The sequence below is a fragment of the Convolutriloba macropyga genome, chromosome 13 (assembly GCF_964194025.1).
Source record: "Convolutriloba macropyga chromosome 13, txConMacr16.3, whole genome shotgun sequence".
NCBI classification, from domain to species: domain Eukaryota; kingdom Metazoa; phylum Xenacoelomorpha; order Acoela; family Convolutidae; genus Convolutriloba; species Convolutriloba macropyga.
The window spans coordinates 29611972-29632558 of NC_134480.1; the positions used below are offsets into that span (position 1 = coordinate 29611972).

At 38.4% G+C, this 20587-nt stretch overlaps 1 protein-coding gene across 1 annotated transcript in view; it reads right to left on the reverse strand.

Annotated features, from left to right (window-relative positions):
- Nucleotides 1–20276: 20276 nt before the first annotated feature.
- The window catches only part of LOC142351686 (uncharacterized), a 40688-nt gene continuing 40377 nt past the window's right edge, over nucleotides 20277–20587 (reverse strand). Inside the window, exon 13 of the mRNA XM_075403826.1 lies at nucleotides 20277–20545. Coding sequence (XP_075259941.1) covers nucleotides 20446–20545 — 100 coding nt within the window. The 3' untranslated portion in view covers nucleotides 20277–20445. The remainder of the gene's footprint in view (nucleotides 20546–20587) is intronic.

Below are 20587 nucleotides of genomic sequence, written 5' to 3' on the forward strand. Positions count from 1 at the left end.
GCGTGCCACTGAACTTTGGACATGAAGTAGGTGTTAAGGAGCATGATGTCTTTCTTATATGAAAGTTCAATCTGGTATCTGTAACCAACGTGTTTTATGGTATCATTGAGGATGGACACAGCTTCTTTGTCATCTGAAGACTGTCCTTTTGAAGAACACTGATTGAATTTCACTCTTTCAATTGTCCAATAGAACTGAAGAAGATCTCCATCTGGATCGTTTTGTCGTCTCTTGATATGATTGAAAAGTGCTATGCTTGTGCTGTTTGAATTTCCGACCCTCTTCTGTGTGTACCTCTGAGGAATGGACCCTTTCAGTGTCCAACCAAGCGGAGTGTTGACTCCGTATGAGGTTCCAGTGGGTCCCGTTGTGAATTGTCTGGGAACCGTTGCTGTGAATGCATCTGCTCAAATCAGTATTCCTATCCAGTTGTTCGTGATTGTTGGAAATCTTATCTTTTGGAAGTGAGAATTGTCTCTGCTGAATGCTTTCATTCAACAATTCACTTTGAACTTTTGGCATCCGAAACTTCTTCATTGCTGCTGCGTACACAAGGGTTCTGATCACAGGACAACTGCTGTGCAAAGCTCATATTACGATCATGACACCTGCTGTGCTGAGTTTTAACTATGAAGAGAAGTTAGTGGTAGGGTTATATCTTTGTGCTGTTGGACTTGAAGTGCATCGGCAACCCTCTTTGTTATTTGTGTGTTGTCACTGCTACTGTTCAGCGGTGCGTAGGTTTCGAGGCAGAGATCTCTTGTTACGGAGTCGTTGTCTGCTGTTGGGCTACAGTGCGCTGTTGGATTTTTATTCTGCTGTCTGTTGTTATTGTCTTCTGTGTTCATCGGCTGAGGGTGAAAACGATTTCTCTTCTGGTTGCCCCTCTTTGAAGTGCTGCTGTAAGATCCACCTTCTCTGTTCATGTTTCAATCCTGTTGGTTTAAGTTGGAACTCTTTTGCTTTGGTTTTCATTTTTAAATTTACGTCCATAGTTTCACTGGTTTTGTTTTGTTTGATTTCTGAAGGTTTTGTTTTCTGAGATTTGATTCCAGTGCCCAGTTGGTTGTGCATTTTGTTGCTGCTAACTTGCATCTCTCCTATGGAGTGTTGAAAGATGGAAGCCATCGCATCTGTCCACGAGGCACCTTGTTTTTGATTGGCAGAGACCTTTTTGGTGAGCTCTTAGACAGTTGAGGCAGAGATTGAACCTCCTCACACAACCCTGTTGGTCCTACTCTGACTTTTCCAGGTATTCGGGACATCGGGCAAGGTTGTGGTTTTTTGAGAAGAGTTTTCATGACACATCCATTGGCGACCTTCTAGAACAATTGTTAGCTCTGGTTCTCTGGTTCCGTTAAGGGGAGATGTCCTCGTACACTTCTGCGTAGGAGTCAATCCAATCAGCAAAGTGGGTACGGTAAGGTTGCTTGGCTTCTTGTGTGTTGATTCCCTCTGATTATCATGGTGGCGTTCAGTTTGCCTCTGGCCATTCTCATGACGTTGAAGACTTGAAATGAGCCTCGAAGTTGTGAAGCCGGAACGTTTGTACAAGTCTACTCAAGAAAGATGAGAAGCTCACGAAAAAGTTTGGTTCGTCTAATCGGGGTTTCGGCCGCTTCTTTAATTGATCCAGGTAAGCAGCGCCAATCTGCTGTGATTTGCCATATTTTCTGGCTAGTTCAGCGATAGCTTCATGGCAGTAGTCCCCATTGTAGGAGTGTTCACTTGTGGAGTCTTTTGCTTTATGCGTTACAGAGTTTTGGAAGTAGGCCATTTTTGAGCATCTGAGATGCCACTGTTAGTGTGAATGGTTGTTTTGAAGAAGCTGAACCACTGGTGCCATTTCAAAGGATAATAAGTGAAATTATCAATATATAACTGAGGCAAACTCATTGTGTTCTCTAACATCAGTGTTTGGTGTTGCGTCCAGTCTGGTGTAGAAATTGGGAAACTCGGGAAGTCATTGTAAAGGTTGTCGTTATAGCCGCTGTTATAGTTTCCATCAGGTCCAGTAAAATTGTTCACTGGTTGTTGATTGTTTTGTGGTGTGTACCTATGGCTCATGGTCGGACAGACTAGGCTATTACTGTGAAAAGTACCTGGATGTTAAGACTTCATCTGTTCTCAGTGCCCCTGTAAGAAATTCCATTTTCCTTCCTCTCTCTTCGATGCACAGAACGGGTTGAGAATTATCAGGGTCTTCTGAGTAGGAGGAATCAGCGTTGTTAGTTTTCTGATTGTTGCGACTTGCATTGCTCATGTTTCATTGCTCTATTGCGTAAAGGGTACTGTTTTCTCAATAGATTTGGTGGAAGGCGCTGCTGATGTCTTGAAAGCAAATTCATTGTAACTTGCATCAGTTCTGTGTGCTTTTGCTCTCTGTTTGCATTTCATGATGGTTATGTTTCGTTTGGCTGATTCATTAGCAAGTGTTGTCGTCTTCACTTGTAAGCCGTCGCTTCAAGAAATCACTACAACTTCTGCCTAACTGCTCTTTCTGAGATCTTAAGAGTTACAAAGATTCACGAAGTATGCTTAGAACTTCGTTACTATTAATTTGTTCTTCGAAGAGGTCTTTTACTGCGTTCCACTCTATCGCTTCCAGCTGAAATTGCTGCTTGAGGCTGTTCTTTGCTGTTGATGATTCTTTGTACTATGTTTCCTGGTAACAGTCCTATTCTTGATGTTGTTATGTTAAACCTATTATTTTAAAAGAGGCTGCTGCTTATTGTGCTTAGCTAATGCTTTTTGTTTAATGTTTAGTTGCTATGGTTCTGTTCATCGCTATCAATAATCAGTGACGTTTGATACAGCGGTTATGCTTCACTAAAAAGAAGTTGTATAGACTTAAACCTTTTGACTAATCAGTGAAATTTTTACAACTGCAGGCAATTGTGATTTTTGTCCGGTTGCCTATTTCTTTTACAAGCGCGATAGAAAGAATCCTAACCTGTTTGGTTAACTTTTGACTAATGTGTTTGTCTACTGACACTGGTGGGGGGATAATTTAACGTTCCTGTAAGCCTTACTAAAGCAAGGGCATACCAAGCCTTGCAACTTATCCTAAGTTAATGTGTGTGTGTTTGTTTTAGTGGCGATTTAATTTTCACATAGAGGGCCTACTCATTTCCAAACTAGTGCGGAATTTGAAAATATTAAATTGATCCAACGATGCCTAGACGCCTATTAAAAGCCAGCCTTCGAAATGAGACATTAAATTCTTCAAGTAAGGACAGCTCATCTGTCGTCACTAGGCATCTCACGCAAGTATCTTTCTCAGAAGAACTCTCATATCACTCTCACCTCTAGGGACAGATTAAAAATCTGTTGTATCTTTTTGTGATTGTGATGTCAACTTTAACAGAATCAAGCCCCGTCAGTCGTTTGAGAGCGTTCCGCTTAGCTCGACAGTAGTTGACTATTTTTATATAGAAGAGAAGCGAAACTATGAAAGTTGAATTTATGTACACCTCTGAGATAAACCTCTTTGTGTTAAAACCAAAAACTGTTATGAAAACAACAAATTTCAGAAAATGGATCCTCTGATAGAAAATGGATCCTCTGAACGTTTATGTTTCATTAGTAACAATAATAAAAAAAACTAATTTATAATTTTTACAAAATACTCAAGAACTTTGGTATTACATGCTATATTACATGATAAAACTTCCAGAATCATTGGGGTCTATACCGTCTTTGCTCTGTAAGTTTCTAGATTGTTTTTGCTCAATTTTAAGTGCAAATTCGACTTCCTGGGTGGAGACATTTTCCAAAAGTTATGTAAGAAATGCGCTGAAATTTTGTTGTTTCTCAGATTTTCGTGGAAACTACTACTACTTTTCCTAATCGAAAACCATTTGAAATATTGATATACAAGAATGGTATTTCTGCGATAGGCAGCAACAATTCTTACTAAACTTTATAAATTGGATAAATTAGAGCAAATTCGGTATAGAGGATAAGCAAAACATTTTTCAGCTAATGATAATTTGAAAACTGTTTCCAATGGCAAATAAAAATTTTCAACTAATTTACTGTATCTCTTTTATTCTTGTTTTGAACTATTTTATGTTTAGCTTAGATGAAACATTTGTGTTGCACCCCACCATGTCAAAGTTATGACAGAAAAATTGCTCATAAATTTTTTTTCAGGTGCTCGTCATAGGTTTACAAATATTATCTGAATATTTTCACGCTGCGTCTTTGTCACATTTTCGTCCTCTATTCAATTAAAATCTAGCGTCATGAAAGTAACATTGCTTTTATGACGCTTATTATTTTTTTATGTAATGATAGCACATCAATTAGTGAGCAGGAGTAGAAAGGATTCGAAGTACATGGGGGGAAGGGGGTGTTACAACGGTTGATTGTTTTTGTTTATTTATTGGAAACAGTTTTTTGAAGAACTTTGGTATTACATGCTGTATTACATGATAAAACTTCCAGAATCATTGGGGTCTATACCGTCTTTGCTCTGTAAGTTTCTAGTTTGTTTTTGCTCAATTTTAAGTGCAAATTCGACTTCCTGGGTGGAGACATTTTCCAAAAGTTATGTAAGAAATGCGCTGAAATTTTGTTGTTTCTCAGATTTTCGTGGAAACTACTACTATTTTTCCTAATCGAAAACCATTTGAAATATTGATATACAAGAATGGTATTTCTGCGATAGGCAGCAACAATTCTTACTAAACTTTATAAATTGGATAAATTAGAGCAAATTCGGTATAGAGGATAAGCAAAACATTTTTCAGCTAATGATAATTTGAAAACTGTTTCCAATGGCAAATAAAAATTTTCAACTAATTTACTGTATCTCTTTTATTCTTGTTTTGAACTATTTTATGTTTAGCTTAGATGAAACATTTGTGTTGCACCCCACCATGTCAAAGTTATGACAGAAAAATTGCTCATAAATTTTTTTTCAGGTGCTCGTCATGGGTTTACAAATATTATCTGAATAATTTCCCGCTGCGTCTTTGTCACATTTTCGTCCTCTATTCAATTAAAATCTAGTAGCGTCATGAAAGTAACATTGCTTTTATGACGCTTATTAATTTTTTATGTAATGATAGCACATCAATTAGTGAGCAGGAGTAGAAAGGATTCAAAGTAAATGGGGGGAAGGGGTGTTACAACGGTTGATTGTTTTTGTTTATTTATTGGAAACAGTTTTTTGAAGACTTCTAAATGCGCTGCTAGTCAAAGTCATGACTGATGATATCTTTTGATTACTTACATTGATAGTTGTTATTGTTTACAAGTAAGGAACATGAGTTTGAACGACAAAATGGAAACATGATGCTTAGAAGTATTAGAAGTGGTAAATCTATTAAAAGCCAGCCTTCGAAATGAGACATTCAGTTCTTCAAGTAAGGACAGCTCATCTGTCGTCACTAGGCATCTCACGCAAGTATCTTTCTCAGAAGAACTCTCATATCACTCTCACTTCTGGGCACAGATTAAAAATCTGTTGTATCTTTCTGTGATTGTAATGTTTTTGATTAGAAATTGTGAAATTACCAAAACTAGAGCGTAAAACGTGCTAAAGTTTTGAATGTCTAAATTTCCACCTATATAAAATCAAAAATTCCCCAGACTGAGTCGAGCAAGTTTCAAATCTCCATGTTGACCCTAGGATACACCCGAAATATTGATGCTCTTCGTTCTAAGTCTTGCATACCAGGACATTTTTTCAATAATATTTGTTTTTTCTGAAAGTCGCAAAAATGGTTGCAAATCAAGCTCTATTTATATATCATAATTCGCGCCATTGGCACACAAGTTATGCTTAAAAACGGGAAATCCCTCACTTTGAATTATATTGAAAGTGAATTTCAACCACTTTCATGGAAACAGGTTGTGGGAATGGAAATCGGGAAATGAAAGGTTTTTGGAGGACGAAAATGTATGTAGGGTGAGGAAAATGAGGGTGCTGGGGAGATAAATTATAAAGGAAGTTGGTTCCTTTACACTTGTTTTCGTCTAGATTTGTTTACTAGAAAAAGAAGACGATCGATATATCGTTTCTTTCAAATAAATTAGCGCTATAAGTTTCAATAATTGCTCTCCAGCAAATGTTGAATAAATTTTGCGATGACGTTCATCAGTTTTTAAATAACTTTTCGGGTGATTTCTACAACCTTGGTTTCTCGAGTTCTAAGTTAGTTGTGCGTTACAACTAAAAATCAAAGGTCCAACAATAAATTTATCTTTAGCTGTTAACTTTAACAGAATCAAGCCCCGTCAGTCGTTTGAGAGCGTTCCGTTTTGCTCGACAGTGACTATGTTTATATAGAAGAGAAGCGAAACTATGAAAGACAGTTGAAATTATGTACACCTCTGAGATAAACCTCTTTGTGTTAAAACCAAAAACTGTTATGAAAACAACAATTTTCAGAAAATGGATCCTCTGAACGTTTATGTTTCATTTGTAACAATAATAAAAAATAAACTAATTTATAATATTTACAAAATACTCAAGAACTTCGGTATTACATGCTATATTACATGATAAAACTTCCAGAATCATTGGGGTCTATACCGTCTTTGCTCTGTAAGTTTCTAGATTGTTTTTGCTCAATTTTAAGTGCAAATTCAACTTCCTGGGTGGAGACATTTTCCAAAAGTTATGTAGGAAATGCGCTGAAATTTTGCTGTATCTCAGATTTTCGTGGAAATTACTACTTTTCCTAATCGAACACCATTTGAAATATTGATATACAAGAATGGTATTTCTGTGATAGGCAGCAACAATTCTTACTAAACTTTATAAATTGGATAAATTAGAGCAAATTCGGTATAGAAGATAAGCAAAACTTTTTTCAGCTAATGATAATTTGAAAACTGTTTCCAATGGCAAATAAAAATTTTCAACTAATTTACTGTTTCTCTTTAATTCTTGTTTTGAACAATTTTATGTTTAGCTTAGATGAAACATTTGTGTTGCACCCCACCATGTCAAAGTTATGACAGAAAAATTGCTCATAAATTTTGTTTCAGGTGCTCTTGATCTGGTTTACAAATATCTGTCACATTTTCGTCCTCTACTATTCAATTAAAATCTAGTGTCATGAAAGTAACGTTTCTTTTATGACGCTTATTATTTTTTTTAATGTAATGATAGCACGTCAATTAGTGAGCAGGAGTAGAAAAGATTCAAAGTACTTGGGGGGAAGGGGGGTGTTACAACGGTTGATTGTTTTTGTTTATTTATTGGAAACAGTTTTTTGAAGACTTCTAAATGCGCTGCTAGTCAAAGTCATGACTGATGATATCTTTTGATTACTTACATTGTTAGTTGTTATTGTTTACAAGTAAGGAACATGAGTTTGAACGACAAAATGGAAACATGATGCTTAGCAGTATACAAGTGCTAAATCATAATCTTAAAAGAGCTTGTAAGATTCTTTCAAGGTTATTCCCAATCTTGTAAAAATGACTTGGGTAATCTTTTACGATATTTTCAAGATTAATCGTCTTGCAACATTAAGTACAGTTTGTAAGGTTTTTGCAAGATTGCATAATTTTGCAGTATTATCTTGGGTAATCATGTATGATCTGGCGAGATGAGCGTTATCTTGCAACAATCTTGAAAGATTAACCACAGCCTGTAAGATCCTGACAACATTATCATTAATTGTACAATCCTATCTTTGAATATATTGCACGATAATCATCGTCCTGGGTGGTTTTTTCAAGTTGCAAGGTGCTTGCAAGATAAACGTTGAAGAAAACGCATTTTTTGGGCTGTTTATTATCCTATTTACCGCTGAAAAAGGGATATTGAGTTAAATTTTGAGCTCCTGCGTTTTTTTCCCGTATTCCAAAAATTATAATAGGACAGGAGAGGAAGAATTTTCTGTTTGCTTTTCATTGACACAGGAAGAGTAACTAATCGTAATTAAAAATTCCTTCAGTATCGGACGTAATATCGGTCTTCTGCAAGTGAAAAAGGTTGATTTAATTAGCCCCACTGATGAGAAAACAAATGTTTTTGTGCTATGTGATCCCGCATGTAGTCATTCATGGGTTTCGAATGCTGCAGCTGAGCGTCTTAAACTTAAGGGTAAAAGTCTCAGATTAAATTTATAGTTGAGCAAGAAAAAGAAAGTTTGTTAAAATCTAACTAATTTTTTGCTCTTTTTCTTCTCTTTTTTGCAGAAAAAACATAGGTGTAAAGGATTTAAACTCATTGAGCCTCAAAGTTTTATGTTGTAGAATATAATTAATTGCAGAAAAGAAACCGCCTTTCACTTTAGAAAATATCGACTGCAGTGTACCAAGAATAATTTTTTCAAGTACTGGAGTACATTACGGAGACACGGTTCTTCCAGGGTCGAGAAAAAATTAGAAAATTATGAAAGATAAGCGGTGAAATTTTTTTTTCACCTCAAATTTTGTACATAATTTTGCGGTGAAATGTGGTCAAATGCGATTAAATTATGTAGACGTTTTAAGACGTCATTACTGCTTTGGGTCAATTGCGTGACTTAACTCACTCAAACTTTTGAACTCACTTATGGAACTTTAAATTTTATGAACAATTACTAATTAAAGATCATTAGTATGCATCAAGTAGTGCCAAACGTATATGCCGTATTGGTCTCGAGTTTTTGATTTCGAATATCAAATTGGAGGCAGCTTTTTAGGGCTTTCTCCTTATAGACCGTATGTGTGTCAAAAAATTGACAGACCGAATCTAGCCCACAACGTCTAGATGTCTAAAAAGGGACTGGTGGTTGATCTGTCTATCTTATTTCTTTCGTTGTCTCAATTCATTGAAGGCCACAAGCGTCTATCGCGGCTATTTTTCGGCAATCTGCCGGCTATGTTTATAACTCTTGAGTTTTGTTTAGTCTGATGGTAATGTGCGGTTTTTTTCATACTGTTCATTCGATTGCTTGGATTGTTTCAAAGTTTGCCCTGCTATGTTTTTTTTCTTTTTGCCGATAGTATATTTGGACATAGCATCCGAGGCAACGTTTACTACAAATTGACAATTTTTCTACATTTTTTGCGTGACGTCGTTTTTCTCTTCTTCTAGTGAGTATTTGTTCACTTATGTGGATATTTTTTTCAGTCTTTCATGCTATCACTTTCAAAACGATTTACTGCATTTCGAGAAGTAGAAGTAAAATAATCCTAGTTAAAATGAAGATTTTATGAAGGCAGTTGTTAGACGCAATAAATAAGTCAAACAAATTCTTTCAAATCATTTTAAGAAGTACCTCACTGTTGTGAATACAAATATAAGCAAGAAATGTAAGCAAGAAACGTGAACAAGAAATGTGACGGCTTTAAATTGTAATTGTATGCGTAACAAAACAAGCAAACATAGCGCAGCTAGTATAACACTGTACTCTCAATATAAGGATCGGTGGTTCGAGCCCCAGCATGACAAACCTTACGAAGCAAAATCCGTATTCTTATACATGTGCCTTGAGCAAGGAACAGTTTGAGAGCGGTTTTAAGCTAAACAAGCCTTATTTAGACTAAGATTACTTAGATATAAAATTATTAGAGTAACAAAACGCATTGAATGGTTTAACTTTAAGGCCAAAGCAAGGCTTAATTATTTCACACATGAGCTGAGTTGACTTCTATTGGCTGAAAAAAAGCTAACAGGACCTGTCTAGCCCTTTTACCGCCAGTGCTACTTTATAAACAATGCCCACCCCAATAACACATTGTCTGCCGCGATCGAAACAGTGCCTTCAGAAGAACAACAAAATGCAGGAGTCACTAATCCAGACCTTGCTGCTCCACAGATTGAGATAAATCCACTCCTTGGTAGATCAAGAGATCATGTACCAGTTGAAAATTTGCAACATAATGACGCGCAAGTTGGTTCATCCCTAACAGACATTACTAAAATCCCGCAAGCCCCATTACGAGGTTTCCACGATCAATCACAATTGGCTAACACTAATAGTAGCTTTGTTCGCACACCCAGAGGGGGTATCGTACTTCCTTTCTTTGGGAAATAATGATGCGCAGCAACCTGATGAAAGTCTGCAAACGGACAGTCAGAACATTTCAGTAACCGTTAACTTAACGGATAACGTCGTTAGAGCTATCCATTTTTCTGCCCAGGGTGAATTATTAAATCTGACGGCAAATTATACCAATTACAAAAAGCTCTGAACAACAGCAGATCAAAGCAGCGAACGTTAAGAACAATGTGGAGCTAAGTCCACCCACAAACATTCACACTTGAGCGAACCAGAGCCCAAACAATCAACACCTCGTTGCAAAATACTAACAACACAAATGTGGTCTTAAGCTAATCGTTCAAAACTCAGAATCAAAATGCGGACGTTCAGACTGGGCATCATCAAATTCTGAACTCTCGTCAAAACTATTATCCAATGACAAGCCACCTCCTACAAAATTTAACGCTTTGGCGTATGCCAACCTTGAATACTGAAACCCAGTCAGTTTCACAAGTGAATGCACAAAAAACGCGAAAAACCAATATGAGCCAACCTGTAGTATCATTTTCGAGTGGTGGTACAACTTTTTATCATCAAAACCCGTCCTCGACAGCTACCGTTGTATATCGTCCAAGTAAATCAGTGTCGGTACCTTTGCAACAACATGTAGGTCCAATGCTCATTTCTCATCAACCAACAATTCCCATATACCCATCGAACTCTTTAACGCCGCTTCCCGCAGCACAAGTACCTCAAACCAATCAGTCATTCAGTATGAAAGATTTGGCTGACGCGTTAACTTCTAGTCATCTCAAACCCTTGCCTAAATGGAACCTTGCGAATTACAGTGGAGAACCCCTTTTGTGACACGAATGGATAGGGCAGTTCAGAAAGGCAATAGATTCCCAGAATCTTTCAGATGCTGCCAAGTTGACCAATTTGAAAGGACTTTTAAATGGAAAAGCTATGAAATCCTAGAACAGTTCGCGTATTCAGGAGCTTTATACAATGACGCGATGAAAGTCCTGGAAATTAAATTCGGTCAACAGCACGCCATTGTTGGTGCTCATCTCGATAAGCTGAAAAACTACTCCCCCCCTTAAGGATGTATAACTCCAAAAACTTTATTGCCTATGCGTCGGTAATTTCTATTCTCGTTGGCGTGTTTCGTTCATTATCGTATGATGCCGATCTTCAAAGTTCGTCTTTAGTGAAACAGGCCGAGGATAATTTGCCGTCAATTTTTAAGGAATCTTGGTGCTCACACATTGTGAGGAACCAATGGGATCGTCCAACATTGCTGGATTTCAATGAATGGCTTCAAATGAAATCTGACACTCATGACCTCATGAAAAAAACCAATTTCAAATTAAAACCTGAAGAGCAGCCCTTTTTGTCAAAAACGAAAACTACATCAAGAATTTTTGCATCTACTTCAAAATTACCAACGCAAAAACGAAAAACCAAACTCCAAGACCCATTAAGGGTGAACCTTGCCATCATTGTAAGTCTAAACATCATTTGTGGCGATGTCCAAAAATTACAAGCCAGAACCCAACACAAAGAACTCGAATTGTCGCTGAGAACAGACTCTGCTTCTCTTGCTTGAAAGGGTCACATCAGTTTAGAAATTGCCCCAACACCAGAAAATATAAACTTTTTGGTTGCACTAGTTCACACATTTCATTGCTACACGGAGCTGATCGTATCTTCCCTGGAAACAATCTTAAGAAAGAATGTAAAGCTAACAATGCTCCAACTACACAGTCGTCATCGTCTGTGACAGGTGGTTGTAAGAATGAACTACTAACTAGGAGTAGCTCGTCCTCTTTTCCCTCAGTATCGGACGTAGTATCGGTCTTCTGCAAGTGAAAAATGTTGATTTAATTAGCCCCAATGATGAGAAAAAAAAATGTTTTTGTGCTATGTGATCTCGCATGTAGTCATTCATGGGTTTAGAATGCTGCAGCTGAGCGTCTTAAACTTAACGGTAAAAGTCTCAGATTAAATTTATAGTTGAGCAAGAAAATGAAAGTTTGTTAAATTTAACTAAATTTTTGCTCTTTTTCTTCTCTTTTTTTGCAGAAAAAACATAGGTGTAAAGGATTTAAACTCATTGAGCCACAAAGTTTAATGTTGTAGAATATAATTAATTGCAGAAAAGAAATCGCCTTTCGTTTTAGAAAATATCGACTGCAGTGTACAAAAATTAATTTTTTTAAGTACTGGAGTACATTACAGAGACACGTTTCTTCCAGGGTCGACAAAAAATTAGAAAATTATGTAAGATAAGCGGTGAAATTTTTTTCACCTCAAATTTTGTACATAATTTTGCGGTGAAATGCGGTCAAATTCGGTTAAATTATGAAGACGTTTTAAGACGTCAATTCTTCTTTGGGTCAATTGCGTGACTTAACTCACTCAAACTTTTGAACTCACTTATGGAACTTTAAATTTTATGAACATTTACTAATTAAAGATCATTAGTATGCATCAAGTAGTGCCAAACGTATATGCCGTATTGGTCCCGAATTTTTGATTTCGAATATCAATTTTGAGGCAGCTTTTTAGGGCTTTCTCCTTATAGACCGTATGTGTGTCAAAAAATTGGGAGACCGAATCTAGCCCACAACGTCTAGATGTCTAAAAAGGGACTGGTGGTTGATCTGTCTATCTTCTTTCCTTAGTTGTCTCAATTCATTGAAGGCCACAAGCGTCTATCGCGGCTATTTTTCGGCAATCTGCCGGCTATGTTTATAACTCTTGAGTTTTGTTTAGTCTGATGGCAATGTGCGGTTTTTTTCATACTGTTCATTCGATTGCTTGGATTGTTTCAAAGTTTGCCCTGCTATGTTTTTTTTCTTTTTGCCGACAGTATATTTGGACATAGCATCCGAGGCAACGTTTACTACAAATTGACAATTTTTCTACATTTTTTGCGTGACGTCGTTTTCCTCTTCTTCTAGTGAGTATTTGTTCACTTATGTGGATATTTTTTTCAGTCTTTCAAGCTCACACTTTCAAAACGATTTACTGCATTTCGAGAAGTAGAATTAAAATTATCCTAGTTAAAATGAAGATTTTATGAAGGCAGTTGTTAGACGCAACAAATAAGTCAAACAAATTCTTTCAAATCATTTTAAGAAGTACCTCACTGTTGTGAATACAAATATAAGCAAGAAATGTAAGCAAGAAACGTTAACGAGAAATGTGACGTCTTTAAATTGTAATTGTATGCCTAACAAAACAAGCAAACATAGCGCAGCTAGTATAGCACTGTACTCTCAATCTAAGGATCGGTGTTTCGAGACCCACCATGACAAACCTTACGAAGCAAAACCCGTTTTCTAATACATGTGCCTTGAGCAACTAACCTTTTGAGAGCGGTTTTAAGCTAAACAAGCCTTAATTAGACTAAGATTACTTAGATATAAAATTATTAGAGTAACAAAACGCATTGAATGGTTTAACTTTAAGGCCAAAGCAAGGCTAAATTATTTCACACATGAGCTGAGTGGACTTCTATTGGCTGAAAAAAGGCTAACAGGACCTGTCTAGCCCTTTTGCCGCCAGTGCTACTTTATAAACAATGCCCACCCCAATAACACATTGTCTGCCGCGATCGAAACAGTGCCTTCAGAAGAACAACAAAATTCAGGAGTCACTAATCCAGACCTTGCTGCTCCACTGATTGAGATAAATCCACTCCTTGGTAGATCAAGAGATCATGTACCAGTTGAAAATTTGCAACATAATGACGTGCAAGTTGGTCCATTCCTAACAGACATTACTAAAATCCCGCAAGCTCCTTTAGGAGGTTTCCACGATCAATCACAATTGGCTAACACTAATAGTAGCTTTGTTCGCACACCCAGAGGGGGTATCGTATTTCCTTTCTTTGGGAAATAATGATGCGCAGCAACCTGATGAAAGTCTGCAAGCGGACAGTCAGAACATTTAAGTAACCGTTAACTTAACGGACAACGTCGTTAGATCTAACGATCTTTCTGCCCGGGGTGAAATATTAAATCTGACGGCAAATTATACCAATTACAATAGCTCTGAACAACAGCAGATCAAAGCAGCGAACGTTAGGAACAATATTATGCTAAGTCCTCCCACAAACATTCACACTTTAGCGAACCAGAGCCCAAACAATCAAAACCTCGTTGCAAAATACTAACAACACAAATGTGGTCTTAAGCTAATCGTTCAAAACTCAGAATCAGAATGCGGACGTTCAGACTGGACATCATCAAATTCTGAACTCTCGTCAAAATTGTTATCCAATGGCAAGCCACCTCCTACCAAATTTAACGCTTTGGCGTATGCCAACCTTAGATACTGAAACCCAGTCAGTTTCACAAGTGAATGCACAACAAACGCCAAACACCAATATGAGCGAATTTGTAGTACCATTTTCGAGTGGTGGTACAACTTTTTATCATCAAAGCCCGTTCTCGACAGCTACCGTTGTATATCAGCCAAGTAAACCATTCTCGGTACCTTTGCAACAACATGCAGGTCCAATGCTCATTTCTCATCAACCAACAATGCCCATATACCCATCGAACTCTTTAACGCCGCTTCCCGCAGCACAAGTACCTCAAACCAGTCAGTCATTCAGTATGAAAGATTTGGCTGACGCGTTAACTTCTAGTCATCTCAATCCCTTGCCTAAATGGAACCCTGCGAATAACAATGGAGAACCCCTTTTTGTGGCACGAATGGATAGGGCAGTTCAGAAAGGCAATAGAATCCCAGAATCTTTCAGATGCTGCCAAGTTGACCAATTTTAAAGGACTTTTAAATGGAAAAGCTATGAAATCCTAGAACAGTTCGCGTATTCGGGAGCTTTATACAATGACGCGATGAAAGTCCTGGAAATTAAATTCGGTCAACAGCACGCCATTGTTGGTGCTCATCTCGATAAGCTGAAAAACTACCCCCCCTTAAAGATATATAACTCCAAAAACATTATTGCCTATGCGTCGGTAATTTCTAGTCTCGTTGGCGTGTTTCGTTCATTATGGTATGATGCCGATCTTCAAAGTTCGTCTTTAGTGAATCAGGCCGAGGATAATTTGCCGTCAAATCTTAAGGAATCTTGGTGCTCACACATTGTGAGGAACCAATGGGATCGTCCAACATTGCTGGATTTCAATGAATGGCTTCAAATGAAATCTGAACCTCATAACCTCATGAAAAAGGCCAATTTCAAATTAAAAACTGAAGAGCAGCCCTTTTTGTCAAAAATGAAAACTACATCAAGAATTTTTGCATCTACTTCAAAATTACCAACGCAAAAACGAAAAACCAAACTCCAAGACCCATTAAGGATGAACCTTGCCATCATTGTAAGGCTAAACATCATTTGTGGCGATGTCCAAAAATTACAAGCCAGAACCCAACACAAAGAACTCGAATTGTCGCTGAGAACAGACTCTGCTTTTCTTGCTTGAAAAGGTCACATCAGTTTAGAAATTGCCCCAACACCAGAAAATATAAACTTTCTGGTTGCACTAGTTCACACATTTTATTGCTACACGGAGCTGATCGTATCTTCCCTGGATACAATCTTAAGAAAGAAAGTAAAGATAACAATGCTCCATTACACAATCGTCATCGTCAGTGACAGGTGTTTGTAAGAATGAACTACCAACTCAGAGTAGCTCGTCCCCTTTTCCCTCAGTATCGGACGTAATATCGGTCTTCTGCAAGTGAAAAAGTTTTATTTAATTAGCCCCACTGATGAGAAAACAAATGTTTTTGTGCTATGCGATCCCGCATGTACTCATTCATGGGTTTCGAATGCTGCAGCTGAGGGTCTTAAACTTAAAGGTAAAAGTCTCAGATTAACGGTTTGCGGGATAAACTCTCTGCAAAAATTTGATATTGATACACTTGTGACAGATGTTACAGTAAAACCTATAGCAGAAAACACTTGTGAAAGTTTCCAGGTTAGTCCATAATTAGAGAAAACTTAAACATTGGTTCTGATATAGTGGACGTTCCCCAGTTGCAAATGGACGTACCCGTATTTGAGTGTTCTGGATCCAGTTAAGAATAGCTCATCGAATTTGGAAATGATTCTAGGCCAGGACGTGTACCACGCCAATCGACCGGTTGAGTATTTTGAAAGTGAATCAAAATGCTCTCCCGTTGCCGTCCGTCTACCAATAGGATGGGTGTTGAGTGTTCCACTGCCTTAAAGTTCTTTTTTCGTTTCGTCCTGCTTCAAAGCTATTATTGAGCCAGAACAAGATTTAATGGAACAGTTAAAAACCTGGTACGAATTGGAGTCTTACGGTGCAATGAAAGAAGTTAACCCAAGGTCATCAGTAGACGATGGTCAAAGATACCAAGTCGGACTGCTCTGGGCTAATGACGACCTCGATTTACCAAACAACTTTTATTCAGTGCTCGTGCAACTGAAGTCCCTCAAGATGAGGCTTTCTAAGGACGGAGAACTTCGATCTCAATATTTAAAAAACATTAATGATGTTGTCGAGTAGGGCTACATTTTTCAGATAGAAAATCCGAAAGATCCCATTCAGCGATCCAAACTTGAGTGGTACTTACCACATCATACCGTAATAAATCCAAATAAACCTGAAAAAATTAGAAGGGTATTTAATGGTGCTGCAAAATTCCACGGAACCTAATTAAATTGTTACTGACAAGCCCGGACCTACTCCAGCGCCTGATTCATACTCTCATCCGTTTTAGGCAGCATAAGTATGCCGTCTCCGCCGATATCGAATGTATGTTCCCTCAAGTGGGCGTCCCACTTGCCGATCAGCCCTGCCTCAGATTTTGTGGCGGGGGGACCCATCATCAGAAGTGATGGTATACCAATACAGCCGACATATATTCTGTGCGAAGGATTTGCCAAATTGCGCGAACCTTGCAATTCAGAAAACAGCAAAAGACAACACTCGTAAGTACCCAGATGTTGCGGAAGCTGTATTAGATAAGTTCTATATGGACGACCATTCGGATTCTCTAGAAACACCACACGAAGCACTGAGTAGAGCCAATAACTTAGTTGAATTATTGAAGTTAGGTGGATTCAAGCTAACAAAATTTATAAGTAACACACCAAACTTACTCGATGAAATTTAAAACAATGAACAATAATGCCAACCTATAGTGATCCTAGTTTCTCATGAAGAAGCTTCTTATGTTCTGGGTCTAAAATGGCACCATCGAAAGGATACCTTAGTCATTAGCCGAGGCACAAAGTGCAACGAAAGCAACAAAGTCACGCAACGCTTAGTGCTCAGCCTAGTAGCAAAAGTATTTGACCCCATTGGGTTGGTCGCGTCATTCACGGTTACTGCTCGACTGTTGTTGAAGGACATTTGGAGACTGATCGGCAAAAACTCGGATAACACCGTGCCCATTGAAATGATGAATAGGTTCAAAGTCTGGAGTTTAGATCTGCCTAAACTATGCAACTTAACTATCCTTAGGAGTTTGTTCTCCGGGGTTTTCGATCAGTTGGAGCTTCATATTTTCGGAGACAGCTCTCAGGATGTGCTTAGTTTAGTTGCTTTCCTCAGGGCCAGTGTAAATTTAGGAAGTAGTGAACGCACGGAAATCGCTTTTGTTCTAGGAAAAGCGAGGGTTCCCCCCATGAAACGTTTCACAGTTCCTAAAATAGAAATACAGGTCGCCATCCTGCCGACATGGTTGAAAGTTGACATAATTGAAGCACCCTAACAATTCCACTGAGTAGAGTCTTTATGTGGACGGATAGCACCACTGTTTTGCAGTGGCTGGGTTCACAGGATAAGCAACCTATTTTTGTTGCTAACAGAGTTTAGGAAATTCTAGAGTCGACAACAGTTGATCAATGGTTCCATATGCCAACTTCAGACAACCCAGAAGATGCTGGAACTGGAGGCATGTCAGCTGAAAACTTACAAAGAAGCAGTTGGTTGACAGGGCCAAGCTTTTTGTTGACTCCTCATTTCCCTTTTCAACCCAGCACAAGCGTCAAGGATAGTCTCCAAACAAAATCATCATCGTACAATTCGCACAAAGATGTAACTGCGCCTGAAGTGGCGTTTGCCGTCAATACGTCACACTCTGAGAAAATATTTAACTTTAATAGGTACAGTTCTTTTAACAAAATAGTTCGTATTACAGCATATCTCCTCCGTATACTCCCTAAGCATGCTTCATATGGTACACCAGACGGCAATATTTGCAATCTTTATGAACTTCAAGTAGCTGAGGCTAAGCTTCAGTTCCTCATGCAGTCGGAATCATTCCTCATTGAGCAAAAACTACTTTTTGATGGTAAATAAATAAACACAAAGAGTCGCCTTGCCCCATTCTCGCCCATTGGCCCAAATGTCTTGCTTTGATCAACCGGCCAATTGAAAAGCTTGGTTGAGGCGGACTATGATCACAAACACCCCGTCATTTTAGATAGCCATCATCCAGCAGTAAAATTGTTTTTTTTTGAAGGAACACCAGGAAAACCACCACGAAGGTGTTGAATTCTTACGAGCTTTCATCCAGCGCCATTTTGCTATTATCAGGCTTCGTTCCGCTTTGAGGTCAATCAAGCGCAATTGTATCTTATATCGTAAGCGTAGTGCAGACACAGTGAAGCCAATGATGGCAGATCTACCAGTCGAGCGCCTGTCCTATCGTAATCCTCCTTTCTCCAACTCAGGGATAGACTACTTCAAACCGTCGCTGTCAAGCGTTCAACTGAGAAGCGCTGGGGGTTCCTTTTCACGTGCCTTACAACTCGAGCGCCCCATTTTGAGGTCGTAAATTCTATGGAAACCAGCTCTTGTGTTATGGGGATAGAAAGATTCATCGCACGAAGAGGGACACCGCAAGTTCTATGGTCAGACAGTAGAAAAAAATTTACTGGTGCCAAGAAAGAGTTGTCAGCTTGCTTTAAAGCTTTAAACAAGCGAACGATTGCAAGCAAAATGTCACAGAAAGGTATTAAGTGGCAATTTAACCCTCCATCGTCCCCTCATCATGGTGGTTCTTGGGAATGCATGGTACGGAGTGTCAGAAGGACATTCTACGCTGTTCTCGGTAACCGCCGATTGACTGACGAGGTGCCTCAAACAACATTCTGTCTAGTTTAAATAAAACTCAACAAGCAGTCGCTCACTTCTGTAAGCAATGATCCATCAGGAATGGACACAATTACTTCAAACCATTTCCTTCTCGGGTTCCGTCCTCGTATGCTGCCTTCTTTAGTTGAAAGTGAAGACTTTGATCCCAGAAAGCGGTATGTCCGGGCCCAATCATATGCTGACTCAATTTGGAAACGATGGTTGGATGAGTACGTACCGGCTGTGAATCGCCGCAGTGAATGGTCAGAAGCCGCTGCAGATGAGCTAAAAACAAGCGATCTGGTATGGCTAGCCGAAGACTTATCTCCCTGAGGCCATTTTCCTCTAGGACGTATCGAAAAATTTCGCTTTGGTGATGACGGCTTTTCCCGTTCCGCCGAAATTAGAACCAAGTCCGGTAACTATGTCAGACCCGCTGTCAAAGTAATTCTAGTTTTTGGCACACCTTTTTGGGGGTCGGAGAATGTTGTGAATACATATATAAGCGAGAAATGTAAGCGACAAAATGGACGAGAAATGTGAACGACCCTAAATTGTAATTGTATGCGTAACAAAACAAGCAAACATAGCGCAATTAGTATAGCCCCACCATGACAAACCTTACGAAGCAAAATCCGTATTCTAATAGATGTGTCTCGAGCAACGAACCGTTTGAGAGAGGTTTTAAGCTAAACCAGCCCGATTTAGACTAAGATTACTTAGGTATAAATGTATTAGAGTAACAGAAATTATTGAATGGTTTAACTTTAAGGCCAAAGCAAGGCTAAATTACGTCACACTTGAGCTGAATTGACCTCTATTGGCTGACAAAAGGCTAACAGGTCCTGTCTAGCCTTTTTGCCGCCAGTGTTACGTCAGATATCTTAAGTGTACGAACGTGAGGGTTGTTATGTGTGAACGAATAAGAGCTTATCGTTGAAAAACGTATTGTTGTCTTGAATAAAGATTGTTCTCTTAACGTTTTCCTGTCGTTCGAGTTTTTGACGTTGTATAGCTCGAATCATCACATCTATCAAGTGATTTTTGTTAGCTCTCCATGGAATAGGTGAAAAATCTAATGGGAATTTTGGAACAATTTCTTTCCCACCGTGAACGAAAGTTTTGATATGAAATGTGGGAAAAAAATAATTAGTTTTGTGTTGATAATGGTTCTTATATCCCAATTAGGAGGGGGAATTCGCCAGTTATGTCACGTATATATAGCTATGTCCCATCGAGGGAAGAGGAAACAGTTGCCAAGTTTTTATATATGTAATGCCGTTCATAAAGGTGTTAGTGGCCAATAGAATTAAAAGATACATTTATGGAAATATTTCAAAAAAGTAATTATAGGTTCACATTCCAAGTTGTATACAAGTTGTTTATTGCATTATCGTACGTCTTCTATTGAACAGTTTCTAATCGTCATCTGCCTCACTTCCCATCTCTTCTTGTAATAATTGAAGCATGCTTTGTAAGTAGGAGTAAACGAAGGATGGTGACATCTGATGTTTGTGTCTGAAACGAGAAGCAACAAGATGTAATTACATCATATTAAGA